This window comes from Clarias gariepinus, chromosome 25, assembly GCF_024256425.1.
Source record: "Clarias gariepinus isolate MV-2021 ecotype Netherlands chromosome 25, CGAR_prim_01v2, whole genome shotgun sequence".
NCBI lineage: Eukaryota > Metazoa > Chordata > Actinopteri > Siluriformes > Clariidae > Clarias > Clarias gariepinus.
In genome coordinates this window covers 10,100,016-10,115,130 of record NC_071124.1, presented here as the reverse complement: position 1 = coordinate 10,115,130, position 15,115 = coordinate 10,100,016, and the positions used below count along the sequence as shown (strand labels likewise).

General features: G+C 35.3%; 1 protein-coding gene across 2 annotated transcripts in view; it reads right to left on the bottom strand.

Moving 5' to 3' along the window:
- dnaaf11 (dynein axonemal assembly factor 11) overlaps nt 1–3,893 on the bottom strand; it is a 32,326-nt gene extending 28,433 nt beyond the window's left edge. For both annotated transcript variants that reach the window (XM_053486931.1, XM_053486932.1), the window contains exons 1-6: nt 3,777–3,893; nt 3,373–3,446; nt 2,148–2,315; nt 1,953–2,030; nt 1,650–1,822; nt 990–1,183 (exon numbers count right to left, since the gene is read on the bottom strand). In XM_053486931.1, the coding sequence (XP_053342906.1) occupies nt 990–1,183; nt 1,650–1,822; nt 1,953–2,030; nt 2,148–2,315; nt 3,373–3,382 (623 nt within the window). In that variant the 5' untranslated portion in view covers nt 3,383–3,446; nt 3,777–3,893. The remainder of the gene's footprint in view (nt 1–989; nt 1,184–1,649; nt 1,823–1,952; nt 2,031–2,147; nt 2,316–3,372; nt 3,447–3,776) is intronic.
- Nucleotides 3,894–15,115: the final 11,222 nt, after the last annotated feature.

Genomic DNA, 15,115 nt, shown 5'->3' with positions numbered 1-15,115 from the left:
AACATCAGGGACAGAATAAAGAATGGTACCAAAACACCCTCCAACCGCAACTTCTTCCAACAATCCAACAACAGTTTGGTGAAGAACAATGCATTTTCCAGCACGATGAAATACCGTGCCATAAGGCAAAAGTGATAACTAAGTGGCTCGTTGACCAAAACGTTGAAATTTTGCGTCCATGGCCTGGAAACTCCCCAGATCTTAATCCCATTGAGAACTTGTGGTCAATCCTCAAGAGGCAGGTGGACGAACAAAAACCCACTAATTCTGACAAACTCCAAGAAGTGATTATGAAAAAATGGGTTGCTATCAGTTAGGATTTGGCCCAGAAGTTAATTGAAAGCATGCCCAGTCGAATTACAGAGGCCCTGAAAAAGAAGGGCCAACACTGCAAATACTGACTCTTTGCATAAATGTCATGTAATTGTTGATAAAAGCCTTTGAAATGTATGAAGTTCTCGTGATTATATTTCAGTACATCACAGAAACAACTGAAACAAAGATCTAAAAGCAGTTTAGCAGCAAACTTTGTGAAAACTAATATTTGTGTCATTCTCAAAACTTTTGGCCTCGACTGTATATCAGTAATAGTAGCATTACCATGCTTGCCATAGGCCTCAAAGTCATGCTGTTTATCCTATACAGGAACCTATTCCAGGGGACTTTGAGCACAAAGTGGGGTACATCCTGGACTGGGTGCCAATCCGTCACAGGGTGCACACACACAAACACACACATACAATGTATTAAACCCTGCAGCATAGTGACAGTGCCTCTGCAATTGCATTTCAGTTAGTTTGGGTTGTTGCTGTTACTTGGTGGTGGAAAACTCCAAAGATTCACTGATGAGGATTGACAAAACATATAATGAAAAACACACAATGTGAAACACACATATGCATACAGACACACACACACACACACACACACAGACACACAGCCAGCCTGGGGTTTTCAACTTTATATTGCGTGTAATACATCATACTCACTCCTTCCTCGAAAGATGGTTGTTCTCTAAATCCTCTGGCTTGCAGTTTGTGGTTACTGTCTTCCCCTCCTCTTTCTGTTTTGTTCTCTTTTTCACATACTCAGCCTCTTGATCTAAGACACACTTCTTCAAGTCATCAAAGTTTTGCAGAGCCTTTATCCGCTCGGCTCGCCGTATTGCTGTGCCATCTAACCACTGAACGGGATAGAGGATCAAACATAATAATTTGTATTGAATCATATTTTAACACTCACCTGTGTTAAAATGCTATTCTGTACTATCCAATATTTTATTATACTTCATTATTATTTTGTCTGCTAGCAAAATAACTAAAATGTTTCTGTGTATGGCTGACAGGAACCTAACATGAGCTTGATCAGTAACTTAGAGCAATACCGTATTGCTTTTACCTTAAATATATTAATTATACCAATCTGCTTTTAAAGGTGGATAGTTTTTATTGAAAGCCAACAGGGACTTAATGTAGTAAAAAAGAGACCTGATGTGAATCTACTATCAGATATTACTAAGCCAGCTAATCTGACGGCGTCTCTGTTCAGCCGATCAGACATGATAGATTGATCCTGGGACTAAACATTGGTGGAAGAGAATATTAGAATAAAACCCTGTTTTTTCTGTCTGACTGGGCAACTTGCAGTACCTGAAGTTGAGGCAGGCAGGCCAGCACATACTGCCTGTAACCTTTAAACTCAGTGCAAGGATTGCCTACAAGAAACAGCTCCCGGAGATGCACATTCTCTTTCAGTGACCCCACACTGCTTAACTGACCAATAAAATTCACAGTCAGGTCAAGCTTCTGAAGGTCTTCACAACCTACACATATATCACACAAATGTACTGTATATTTACATATAAAACAACAAAAAGCAGTTTAATCTAATTCATTCCATTAATCAGAGTCTGTTGTATAAAAAAAATGTTACCATGAAAATGCAGCTTTTACCTTCCAAATTTTCAATCACTTCAATGTTATTGAGTGCCAGATTTAGATACTCCAGCTTTTTCAGTCGACCAACATTCTCTACAAAACAGATATACACTAATTTTGTATAACAATGATAGAAAAAAATTGCACTCAGTTATGACAATATGCACTGATAACACCATAGACAAATAAAACTATACTGTGCCTCTGTACCTATCCTTGAAATTAGGTTGTTTTGCAAATAGAGGATTTTCAGGTCTTTGCACCACCTGTCGATGTGCTCTATCCGTTCAATGTCCTGTTGATGCAGTGAAATCTCTTCCAGAGAAAAGATCTCACAGTTGTTGTGCTCAGCTCGACGGCGAATGAGATCTTCGCTGACTGAAAAAAAATAATAATGCATTGGTAATTCTCACCTGGAAAAGTATACTACTTGTATTGTATATCTCACTCATTTATCGTCTATACTGCTTTATCTTGTATACAGGGTCACGGTGGGCCTGGAGCCTATCCCTGGAGACTTAGGGCACAAGGTAAGGTACACCCCTGAATGGGGTGCCAATCAATCACTGTTCACACACACTACAGGCAATTTGGGAATGCCAATAAGCCTAATCTGCACATTTGGACTGTAGGAGGAAGCCAACGCATCTGGAGAAAACTCACAAAACACGGGTGAAACATAAAAACTCCATACACACAGACCCATGGCAAAAGACGAACCTGGACCCTGTAGGTGAAAAGCTATACCACTATGTCACCACGCTGCCAGTATGTGTCCACAATTTTCAATAAGATGCCAACACATCCAAAGGAGGATATCAATATGGGTCAAGGCTTTGCAATATTTGGGCCTTTTCAATAATTGTCAGAATTCCTGGCCTTGGTCTTGGTGAAATCCTTAGTTACGAACATTACTAAATTTAAAATTCTGAATGTGAAGTTGTTTATCCTTTTGTTTATTACAAAAATACTACATTTTTTAAGACTACTATTGTAACTTCAGTATTACATAATAATAATAATAATAATAATGTACAAAACACGTTAAATGAAATACTTGTCGGTAGATTGTTTTTTAATTTCCTGGGTAACCAGGGTGAAAGAGTTTAAAAGCAACGTCTTCATAAGCGGCATCTTAACTGACAGCAGAAAGGAAAAAATACCAATTAGATATTAAAGAAAAAATACCAAAATGTGCTATTTTAATAATTGTCACTAAGTGAAATCCTAAGCATCCTCCCTTTTAGCTGAATATCTAATTAGCTAGTTGGCCTTCAGGTAACGCTGTAACGTTAACTTAAAATAACTTTATGAGGACCCAAAGGCCTTAACATTAAGTGTTATTGTATATCATCACATGTTTATGTAAAAATAAATATTATAACCTTATGTGTTTATTATGAATGGAACATTAATAAGAACGAAGAACACTTACTGCGGACCATGCTTGAGTTTGGGAAGCGTTACTATGGAAACAGGTTTTCCGGAAGTAGGTGTTTCCCTGGAATCCTCAAAATAATAATAAAAAAAACCGTGAGAAAGGAAGATGTTTGTATGTTGTGTTAGGGTTTCTGCGTTTTTAATAATTCACCTATAAACAAAACAATTAATTGACATTTCGAGTTAGTCGGGCCAGTAAGACGGAGAGAAAGATCAAAGTCTGTCGCACACTCCAGCCCGGGCGGTGGCGGTAATGCGCCGAACTCCTGAATCGGCATTAAACATAAAAGAAGAAGAGGGCTCTCGTAGTGGCTAATATACTTTTCGAGTTATATATAAATACCAGGTGCTAAAAGCTTTTCTGTATTATTCTTTATATAGATTTTTTTTTCTACTTACTGTTTTGTTTATCTTCTTTAATAAAATAACTCAGTACAGTCTTAAGATGTTTGTCTTTTTTATTCTTTTGTACTTTTTTATTCTTTCGTATGCTCCTTCTTCTAACCTTATACCTTTTGTATTCAACCCTTAACGCTGGACCTACTGCCCTCTAGTGGCTTCCTAAAGTAACAGGTACAATCACTTGATATCATCACACTTTCTATTTTTTAAACTGCATTGCTATTGTTCAAATAGGCCTCCCTTCAAACCAACTTCGACTTAGGGCCATACCAGTCTGAGCGTTCCAAATTTTATCTAATCTCAGAAGCTAAGCAGCTTCGGGCCTGGTTAGCACTTGAATGGGAGACTACTTTAAATGCCAGTTGTTGTATGCTCTTTAGTTTTATTCCTCATATAGATTTCATTTATTATTTTTAAACACATTGCTATTGTTCAAATAGGCTGTCATCTCTGTCTGTCGGTTGTGCATGGACCCTGAACACATGGTTAAAGACTGTCCATCACTTCTGTGTCGGAAATGTAACAAACACGGACACTTCGCAAAAGAGTGCAGCGCTGAAAGATGCCAAGGATGCCGCATCTTTCAGTGCAAATGTCAACCGATGGAAGCAGAAGTAGAACAAACAAACATGAATAAAGAAAGCAATTAAATATAAGTGAAACAAGAGCGTGAGGAATAAAATAACAAACAAAACATAATGAAAAACTGACAAAGACTCGAGGATGGACAAGACAATACAAGCAGATTCGCAGGAGGACGGAGTGGAAGCGCTAAGAGATGGAGAGGAACATACAAGAGGACACAAGGTGGACAGAGGAAAAAGAAGAAGAAGAAAAAAGACAGCAAAAGGAAATAAAGGATTTAAATAAGCACAAAGAGGAGATGGAAGACACAGGAATACGCGGAATAAAAAATCAAGAAAGGACTGGAGCGGTAAGGAAAAATGCTAAAATATTAATTATTGAGAAAGTATTGAAAAGACAGAAAAAAGGAAACTTTGCAAATTGACTTCTTGAAATAAATAGAAGCAGACGTATGATATAATACAGGAGGGGATGGAGGAACGAAAGGATTGATAAAGAGAATGATGTGGGTGGGGGATATTATTATTTGTAGCGATGACTGAGATGTGCGTCATTTAATGTAAGAGGACTAAACAAGGAGTTGAAATTTGAAAGAGTCTTAGCAAGCAGTAAGAATGTAGATATTTTATGTGTACAAGAAACAAATTGGGATGAGGAATGTGTAAAGACTTTTTTTTAAAAAGTGGCATGGAACAAATTATTTTAATAATGGTGATAAAGGAGGAGGGGGAGAAATTTAAAAAAAAAGAGTGTGTAAAAACGGAAAAGTTATCATGAGTGACACAGTTAATTAATTGTAATTTAAGTCGAAAAAGAAAAAGAAAAAACATACATACAGTGCATCCGTATGAGGTGCCGTATAGGGCTTAAATCAAACTTCACTAATGCACACACATATGAAACACTTGCATACTCATATATGAAACACTCACACTTATATACACACTTATAAACACACACATATATACTACTAACTGCTCAAACAACTACATATGAAATGCGCGCGCACATACATACATACTTTCTGCGCACATACATACATACTTTCCGCACACACACATACAAACTCTTCTCGCACATTCACCTATGAGATTCTCAGTGTAACTGGAAGGAATTTCAGTGTAACCGGAAGGCATTTGGTTGAAGATCTCGTCACATGGATGCCCCGTGTGTCTCTCTGGGATGCGTCTGGTGTCTGGGGATGATTCTCTCTACCTAGAAGATGGTTCTGGCCTCGACTGGTGTTGGCAACTGTTTCTCTGGAGACTTGACAATTTGATAGTTCAGGACTGAAACTTCCTACAAGTCTACCTGAGCCTACAATAACTACCTGGACTCCATATTAACATCAATTAACATCAGCTATTATAGCTGAACTGCCTCCCACCCTACACACTGTATAAATGCAGATCATTTACTGCTTTCTGTTTCACCCAAATGAGGATGGGTTCCCTGTTGAGTCTGGTTCCTCTCAAGGTTTCTTCATATAACCATCTCAGGGAGTTTTTCCTTGCCACTGTCGCCCTCGGCTTGCTCACCAGGGACAAACTGACCATTTTGATTCATACACATTCACATTTCATACAAACTTAAATAATTCTTTTGATTGTGTAAAGCTGCTTTGCGGCAATGACCATTGCTAAAAGCGCTATACAAATAAAACTAAATTGAATTGAATTTCAGTGTAACCGGAAGGCATTTTTAGTGTAGACGGACTTGTCGCTTCATTCTCCCTGAATGGTAGTACTGGTTTGTATCATCACTGTGATATGAACAATAACTAACTCATCGGAATCCCACAACACTCTGAATCGGAAATTTAAACATTGTTCCGACCCTCCATATCACCCACTTTTGTGGTGATAAATAAATCACTCGTTGTCTTCTAAACTGTCCATTAACGGTCCATTTAAGATACGCTACTACTAATCAGAGAGAATGAAGTTCATATACATTGAAATTACTACTCCCTACACACTACTCCCTGCGCAGGAAATGTCTGATAATGGAACTTCACTCTACAAAATTCCACCATTCAGAACACCTCCTTGCGTTACCATGCTAATACAAGCACCTCGGATTAATCACGGCTCTACAGCCAATCGGGGCGTCTGTAAGCTCGCGCATGCGGAAGGAGCGGCTAGCGCTTTCCTCCAAGTGTGTTACTCCGCCCCTAATGGTGCGTGAGCAAGGTTCTGAGGAAACACGTGATAGTCTTCGGCCCTTCCGGCTGAGTGGTAGTAGTAGCCTTAATGTGGGAGCCCCCTAGTGATGGGGAGGAATTGGCTACCACTAAATTAGGGAAGAAAATTGGAAAAATCCCCAAAAAATACAAGCACCTCGGATACCTGTCGCTGCTGCTGTGGAAATTTCACAATACGGACATTAAATATAGAATATATATTGAAACAAAAACTGATACCATAAAAAATATCTAACGTATTTTTTATGTATTTATTTATTTTTACAGGTTACTAGCCTATATAATGCGAATGGTTTCTTAATGAAATTAAAATTTAAATTATAGTGTCCTATTTATATTATGTCCTCGATAATAATTATATTAAAAATATAAATTATTTTTTAAGTTAAATTTTTTCACACTCCAGCGATATGTAATGACTTATAGGAAATTATCCATTCCCTTTTCCGCTAAACTGAAGATCCGTTGTTTTAAATGGCTAAAATATCTTGTACAGTGGTGTGAAAAACTATTTGCCCCCTTGTCACACTTAAATGTTTCTGCTCATCAAAAACCGTTAACTATTAGTCAAAGATAACATAATTGAACACAAAATGCAGTTTTTAAAAGAAGGTTTACGTTATTAAGGGGGGAAAAAAACTCCAAATCTCCATGGCCCTGTGTAAAAAAGTGATTGCCCTCCTTGTTAAAAAAATAACTGTGGTTTATCACACCTGAGTTCAATTTCTGTAGTCACCCCCAGGCCTGATTACTGTCACACCTGTTTCAATCAAGAAATCACTTAAATAGGAGCTACCTGACACAGAGAAGTAGACCAAAAGCACCTTTAAAAGCTAGACATCATGCCAAGATCCAAAGAAATTCAGGAACAAATGAGAACAAAAGTAATTGAGATCTATCAGTCTGGTAAAGGTTATAAAGCCATTTCTAAAGCTTTGGGAGTCCAGTGAGAACCACAGTGAGAGCCATTATCCACAAATGGCAAAAACATGGAACAGTGGTGAACCTTCCCAGGAGTGGCCGGCCGACCAAAATTACCCCAAGAGCGCAGAGACAACTCATCCGAGAGGCCACAAAAGACCCCAGGACAACATCTAAAGAACTGGAGGCCTCACTTGCCTCAATTAAGGTCAGTGTTCACGACTCCACCATAAGAAAGAGACTGGGCAAAAACGGCCTGCATGGCAGATTTCCAAGGCGCAAACCACTTTTAAGCAAAAAGAACATTAAGGCTCGTCTCAATTTTGCTAAAAAACATCTCAATGATTGCCAAGACTTTTGGGAAAATACCTTGTGGACCGACAAGACAAAAGTTGAACTTTCTGGAAGGTGCGTGTCCCGTTACATCTGGCGTAAAAGTAACACAGCATTTCAGAAAAAGAACATCATACCAACAGTAAAATATGGTGGTGGTAGTGTGATGGTCTGGGGTTGTTTTGCTGCTTCAGGACCTGGAAGGCTTGCTGTGATAGATGGAACCATGAATTCTACTGTCTACCAAAAAATCCTGAAGGAGAATGTCCGGCCATCTGTTCGTCAACTCAAACTGAAGCGATCTTGGGTGCTGCAGCAGGACAATGACCCAAAACATACCAGCAAATCCACCTCTGAATGGCTGAAGAAAAACAAAATGAAGACTTTGGAGTGGCCTAGTCAAAGTCCTGACCTGAATCCTATTGAGATGTTGTGGCATGACCTTAAAAAGGCGGTTTATGCTAGAAAATCCTCAAATAAAGCTGAATTACAACAATTCTGCAAAGATGAGTGGGCCAAAATTCCTCCAGAGCGCTGTAAAAGACTCATTGCAAGTTATCGCAAACGCTTGATTGCAGTTATTACTGCTAAGGGTGGCCCAACCAGTTATTAGGTTCAGGGGGCAATTACTTTTTCACACAGGGCCATGTAGGTTTGGATTTTTTTTCTCCCTAAATAATAAAAACCATCATTTAAAAACTGCATTTTGTGTTTACTTGTGTTTGTTTGATGATCAGAAACATTTTGTGTGACAAACATGCAAAAGAATAAAAAATCAGGAAGGGGGCAAATAGTTTTTCACACCACTGTAAATTTTCGTTTTTCGTTCCTAGAGGTTTATTTAAAAAATTGGGTGGAATTGATTTTCTATTATGATGTGATTTTACTGTTTCTAGACTACCAATTAAATTATCTTCATTTCACCAACAGGTTTTGCTATATTGGAAATTATTGTACAATCATAACTTCACTCCACTCCATAGATTTGTTTTATTTAGATATAAATCTTTGTGCATTCTTGATTGGCTTAAAAAAGGTGTTTGGTCATTTCATCACTTGATGAGTGAGGACGGGAGCTGGTTATTATTCAGTGGTTTCTGCTCAAAATACAATTTGCACGATGAACGTAAACAATTTGAACGTGTATTCCAAAAAGTTTTTTTAAACCTTGTTTAAAACAGCTTTACTGACATCTCAGATAGTTCATGTGATCTCCCATCACTTCTTTTTAATGGTAATAACCTTAAAGCAACGCTTCCCAACAAAATCATCCGCTCTTGTTTAAATTTTCTAACATATCCAACATCGTTAGACATATCGTCAACATATTATAACAATATTTTACAAACTTATGATAAACCAACCGTTAAGATACTACGAACACAATATATTGCATTCCCATTTATATATTGGAAACCCATTTCAAAATATTTAATGGTATTTATCCATTATCTGAGTTTCTAAGACACCAGTTTAATTTTTAACAAAATGCTTGTACTTTCTGTAAAGTTGACATTGAGACTACTGATCACCTTTTCTTTTCCTGTGAGTACTCTGCTATCTTTTGGGAAAACATGTCTTATTGGTTGGAGCCAAGGATACAATCACTGCCCGCTTTTGAAAGAAAACAAATTATATTTGGAATACTACTAGATGATAAGAATAATAACTTTCTTATCAATATAATGCTGATTTTAGGCAAATTTTTTATTCATAAATGCAAAATTAAAACCTTATTTTTTCAGTCTTTAAAAAGGATTTTATTTGCAATTACAGTATGTTCCATCATTGAAACATATGAAAGGTAAAAAGGCCAAAAAATTTGTTGAAAAAATAAGAGAATTTGGTTTATCAGAAGAAAAATAAAGAGACCCTTTTTCATTTACTTTTTTTTCTATTTCTTTTTCATTTGTTATAAATTTTTTTATTTTAATTATTTATTCATTTATCTTTTGTTATATATTTTTTGCTATCATTCCCTTGTTTCGATACTTATTTTTTTTTAAATAATTTATGTGTGCCTTGTTTTTTGATCAACGTTTACACAACTTTATGATGCTATTATAATTGTATATTTTGTTCTGTTTTTGTTCAAAAAAAAAAAGATCCGTTGTTCACTCGTTCCCTACACCGCTACAGTTCGCTTTGTGCGCATGCACGGAAAGTATGTGCGTGTGTGTGTGTGTGTATGTGTGTGCAAAGAGTATGTATGTATGTGCGCGGAAAGTATGTATGTATGTGCGCATTTCATATGTAGTTGTTTGAGCAGTTAGTAGTATATATGTATGTGTGAGTGTTTCATATATATGTATGTGTGAGTGTTTCATATGTGTGTGCATGAGTGAAGTTTGATTTAGGCCCAATACGGCGCCTCATACATCCGGAAAGTATTCACAGCGCATCACTTTTTCACATTTTGTTATGTCACAGCCAGGGGCGGATTGGGACCAAAAAGTAGCCCTGGACTTTCTGGCTCACAGCAGCCTACATTATAATACATTAGCTCAATAATCTACAGATACATTTTTAACACCAGTTACAAGTATAAACATATAACACGATACAGAAATCAATGCTTTTTAAACATATTATTTGAAGTATCACTAAACATATTGTAAGAGCCATATTCTATTTTTAGGATTCTGTTGTTGTGTTTATTTAAAGATTATTATTTAAGCATTCATTTATGATAATCGTAAGTTGTTCCATAATTGCGTAGTTGCATGACTATTACGCACGGTAGAAGTTTTTAGGATACGGAAGTTGTGGAGAACACAAGCTTTTTGACCATAATCAAAAAAACTTAATAAGATACAGCAAATAAGTTGTTGTAACCATAGTGGAGTTATGCAAGAAAACTGTAAGAAGTGTTGAATGTTTGACGTTAAAAAATAAACGAAGAGACAAAGAATTCATGGAAGTCATGAGTAAATCAGTTCAATAAGAAAGATACACCTCAGAACTTGTGGAATAACATGCCCGTACACATATATTGGGTCATATTAGTAAAACAAAGAAACAAAGGAAAAAACATCAAGGCAAACAACTTATTAATCTACTGTATAAAGACAATATTTTAAAAAGAATGGCAATCAAACTGAACAGGTAAACTGAAATAAAATCAGTAGCAGCATTAGCTTACGCTAGTAAACTAGTTACTTATTTTAATTATTATGGTATTCAATATTAATTTGAAATAAGGCTGAGAAACATTATTTTAAAATATTATTGACTACCATAATAATTACTAGCACGAGTTAATGCTGCTACTGATTTTATTCATGTTCAAGTAGGCTTTATTGTCACTTCAACCATATACAACCATATTAGTACGTTCCTCCAGGACCAAGGTGCTACATGTGCTATAGGCTTTAGCACATAATTAGGCATAGATTAGGCTTTTGACCGTAATCAAAAAAACATAATAAGATACAGCAAATAAGTTGTTGTAACCATAGTGGATTTATGAAAGAAAACTGTAAGAAGTGTTGAACGTTTGACGTTAAAAAATAAACGAAGAGACAAAAAATTCATGGAGGTCCGAGTCGTGAGTAAACCAGTTCAATAAGAAAGATACGTGTCAGAACTTGTGGAATAACATGCCCGTACAAGTATGCTGAAGACACAACACTAGTAGTCAAAGACATACAGAGTGTAAGCACTAAGAATATTGGAAAATATTGTAAAGGATCAGGTGTCAAAATAAATACGTATAGAGAAAAGCCGTTGCTTAAGGATAAGAAAAGTGTATAACTAATTAAATACTATTTGAAGAGGAACAAGAAAATGTAAAGATTTTGGGAATACACATTGGAACAGATACAGAAAAAACAAATTATGTAATGTGGGATGGAATTTTAAAGGGGATGGAGAAAATACTACACTACAGGAAAGGGAGGTTTTAATAATTAATGCATTGTTTTATTAAAAATATGGTATGTTTTGAGTGTAACTCCAATGCCTCAATGGGTTAATAAAAGAGTAAGAAGTTGAGTATTAGAATTCTTATGGGGGGAAAGGTCATGATCGCATATGATACACTTATCGGTAAAGTAAATAAAAGGGGATTAGGATTACAGGATCGATTACTAAGAATGAAAAGTGCAAGAATTAAAATAATTAAGAGATTCCTGGATGAAAACAAAAAAGAAGTGTTAGGTTTACTGTAAATGAAGAAGAATTGTATCCAAGCTAAGTTTTAAGCTAAGAGAAAAAGATTTTTAGCTTGTTGTGTCCGCTGCACCTTGATACACTTACCGGTCCGGGCCTGTTCGACCGGGAGAGAAAAACACACACACGCAGACATGATGTCTGAAGATCTCTGTTTATTCTCAGCAGAGAGAACACATTTAAACGGTGCTATGTCCCGAACATCAAAAGAACCAGTCATTGCATGTCAGTCATAGAGGGACCCGGAGACAGACAGGTGAGAGGAGATACATTTGCATTCTCCTGATTAAACAAAAGGGTTCTAGCAGACAAGAGCCATTTGGATGTATCCTCGTCTGGATACAGGATATAGAAGGTGTTACCACATAAGGCATGAGGAAGCACAGTGAGGGGTCTGTTCTCAGAGCACAGGAATCTTCTTATTAGATTACATTGTCATACAATATTATAAAACCTTACAGGACGTGAAGAGATAATGAAATTTTTTTTAAGAAATGTGGATGCTTTAATATGTAATTGAACGTTTTATGGATGAAACGAACAAAATCATAACAAAAAACATAAAATTTTACCAGGAAGTATTAGAATCATGGGCTGAAATGCTGGAAAATGTGATAATAAAACCTACAGGAAGAAGACAACTTTTAGAACAGCCACCATTTTTAAATATTTAAGTTAATGGAAAGTTACTTTTTTTATATGAATAATGGTGGGAAACTAGATCAGAAACAAATAAAAGATGATTTATATGAAGTTAGAGGAGTTTTTTTTTTAATCAGCACACGCCATAGTGTACACAATAAATGAAGAAAAGGAAAGAAGTACAACTAAAATGCATAACCAATTTGAAATAATTAAAAAAGCTATACCAAAAGAATGGAGAAAAAGAATTGAAGAAAATGAGCCAGATGAAAATGGAGAGCTACCTAAAAAAAGACCCCCTGTTTTTTAGGGGAAAAGCTTTTATTAAACCAATAACAAACAATTATTTAATGACAAGATATCAGAATTTAAAAGAAGAAGACATACGGAAAAACATAAGAATTAAATTCATGGAGCCAATTTTAAAAGATTTTATTTATTTGTTGAGACATAACACTATACTGACACTAATGATAGGTAAAGAGATGGAAGCAAGGTGTCAAGTTTGTGAGAGAGAGGATGAAATGCTGTTACACATTTTAATTTATTGTGAAAATTGTGGGTCAGGGGTAGCTCAGTGGTTAAGGCATTGGACTACGGTTCGGAAGATCCCAGGTTCAAACCCCACAACCACCAAGTTGCCCCTGTTGGGCCCTTGAGCAAGGCCCTTAACCCTCAACTGCTCAGTTGTGTAATGAGATAAAAATGTAAGTCGCTCTGGATAAGAGCGTCTGCCAAATGCCTAAATGAAAAACTTAAGGGATTTATGCAAAAAAAGAATACCACAAGATTTCTCTGAGGAATATAAAGAAAATGTGACAAAGAATGCGAATTTTTGATTTGGTATAAACAGTAAAAAGCATAAGGCATGTGGTTTTAATTTTATAATGGCAGTAGCAAGGAATGCAATTTAAATTAGGAGATATGAAAAAAGGTATGCAGAGATGTGTAATTTTTTTTTAAACAAATAGGAAATATATTAGATGAATATGTTTCAACAAATGAAGTGCATGATTATATTATTGGAATTTGATTTAATTATGCTGAAAAATTGACATAACAGTGAATTATTTTATTATTTATCCACAATGTATTTATTTATTGTGATTGTCATTATTTTTGTAATTATTATTATTAATAATGTTTTATGTTATTATTAGAGAATATTAAATTAATTTGAGACTTTTAAAGGATGACATTTAAACATGTGTAAAAGAAAATTAAAAATGTGATATGTATACTGACGAAAAATAAAATAAAAGAAAGAGAAAAAAAAGAACGACCGATCTTGTCAGATCTCGAAAGCTAAGCATGGTTGGGCCTGGTTAGTACTTGAATAAGAGACCACCTGGGAATAGCAGATGCTGTAAGCTTTTTTTTTTTTTCCTCCACCTACAAAGTCTCTGCTGCAGCTTTTTAAGTGCACAAAGATTGTTTATTCCAACTTATTACTACTCACACACACTATTATGAGATTCAACTAAATAAAAAAAAACAAAAAAAAAATCATTATTATTCGTTTGGCACTTGTCTTCCTTTTTCTATTTTTTTCTCCACAAATTTCCTCTATATTTTTATTTCTATTGACTCGCCAATTAAAAAAATTATAATTCTGTTAATTTATAATACTACATCAGAGCAATCTGATGAAAACCTGCATTTTATTGCAGTTATGCTAGTCAGAATAGCATACTTGATAGTTTTTCCCCTTTGTTTTGCTGATGTTTTTTGTTATATTGTATATATTTTTCTCCTAATTTCCCAAATTTATTCATTTATTACTAAGTTATATATATATATAATTTAGTTTTGCTGATGCCAAAATCATTTACAGTAGGTTGACACCTAAATTGCACATGTTTAATAAATACAGGATGAACTTTCAGTCATGAAACATTTTTTCTTAATTTAATGTTCATTATTTAACTGTGTCATTAAAAAATATATATTTAAATTGCAATTTCAAGGAAATGTATTGTTCCTATGATCAAACATGGAAGTGGAACCATATACTTTTCATCTAAAAAAAATTTTTATGAAAGAAATCTGATTTACAATAACATCAATATATAATTAAATAAGATCACTAGGGATGCTCAAGCAAAATGACGTGAGCGAAAAGAGATGCATGCTATTTTTTTAACCGAAAAAACGTAATAGCCAATGTCTGAAAAAAAAAATTGCCTATGCCTGATCATCAAAGCTTCAAAGGTATTTCAGCGTGTTTTCGTTTTGTTTTATCTTAATTTGTAAAGTAAAAGAAAGTAAAAAATATTTAGTGCAGGCCTATTTATTTTTTTCTTTTTATTTATAGTACTTTGTTTTTCTCTGTTGTTTTTCTCTGTCGGAAAGGCTGCATGTGCGTGAAAATTTGACGATGTGTAAATCCAGATTCTGTTCTTGATATGTTCTGTTTGCTGTTGTTGGCAAATGGTAAAATAAAAACTGAAAAAAATGTTTGCATATTTAATCAGACACTTCT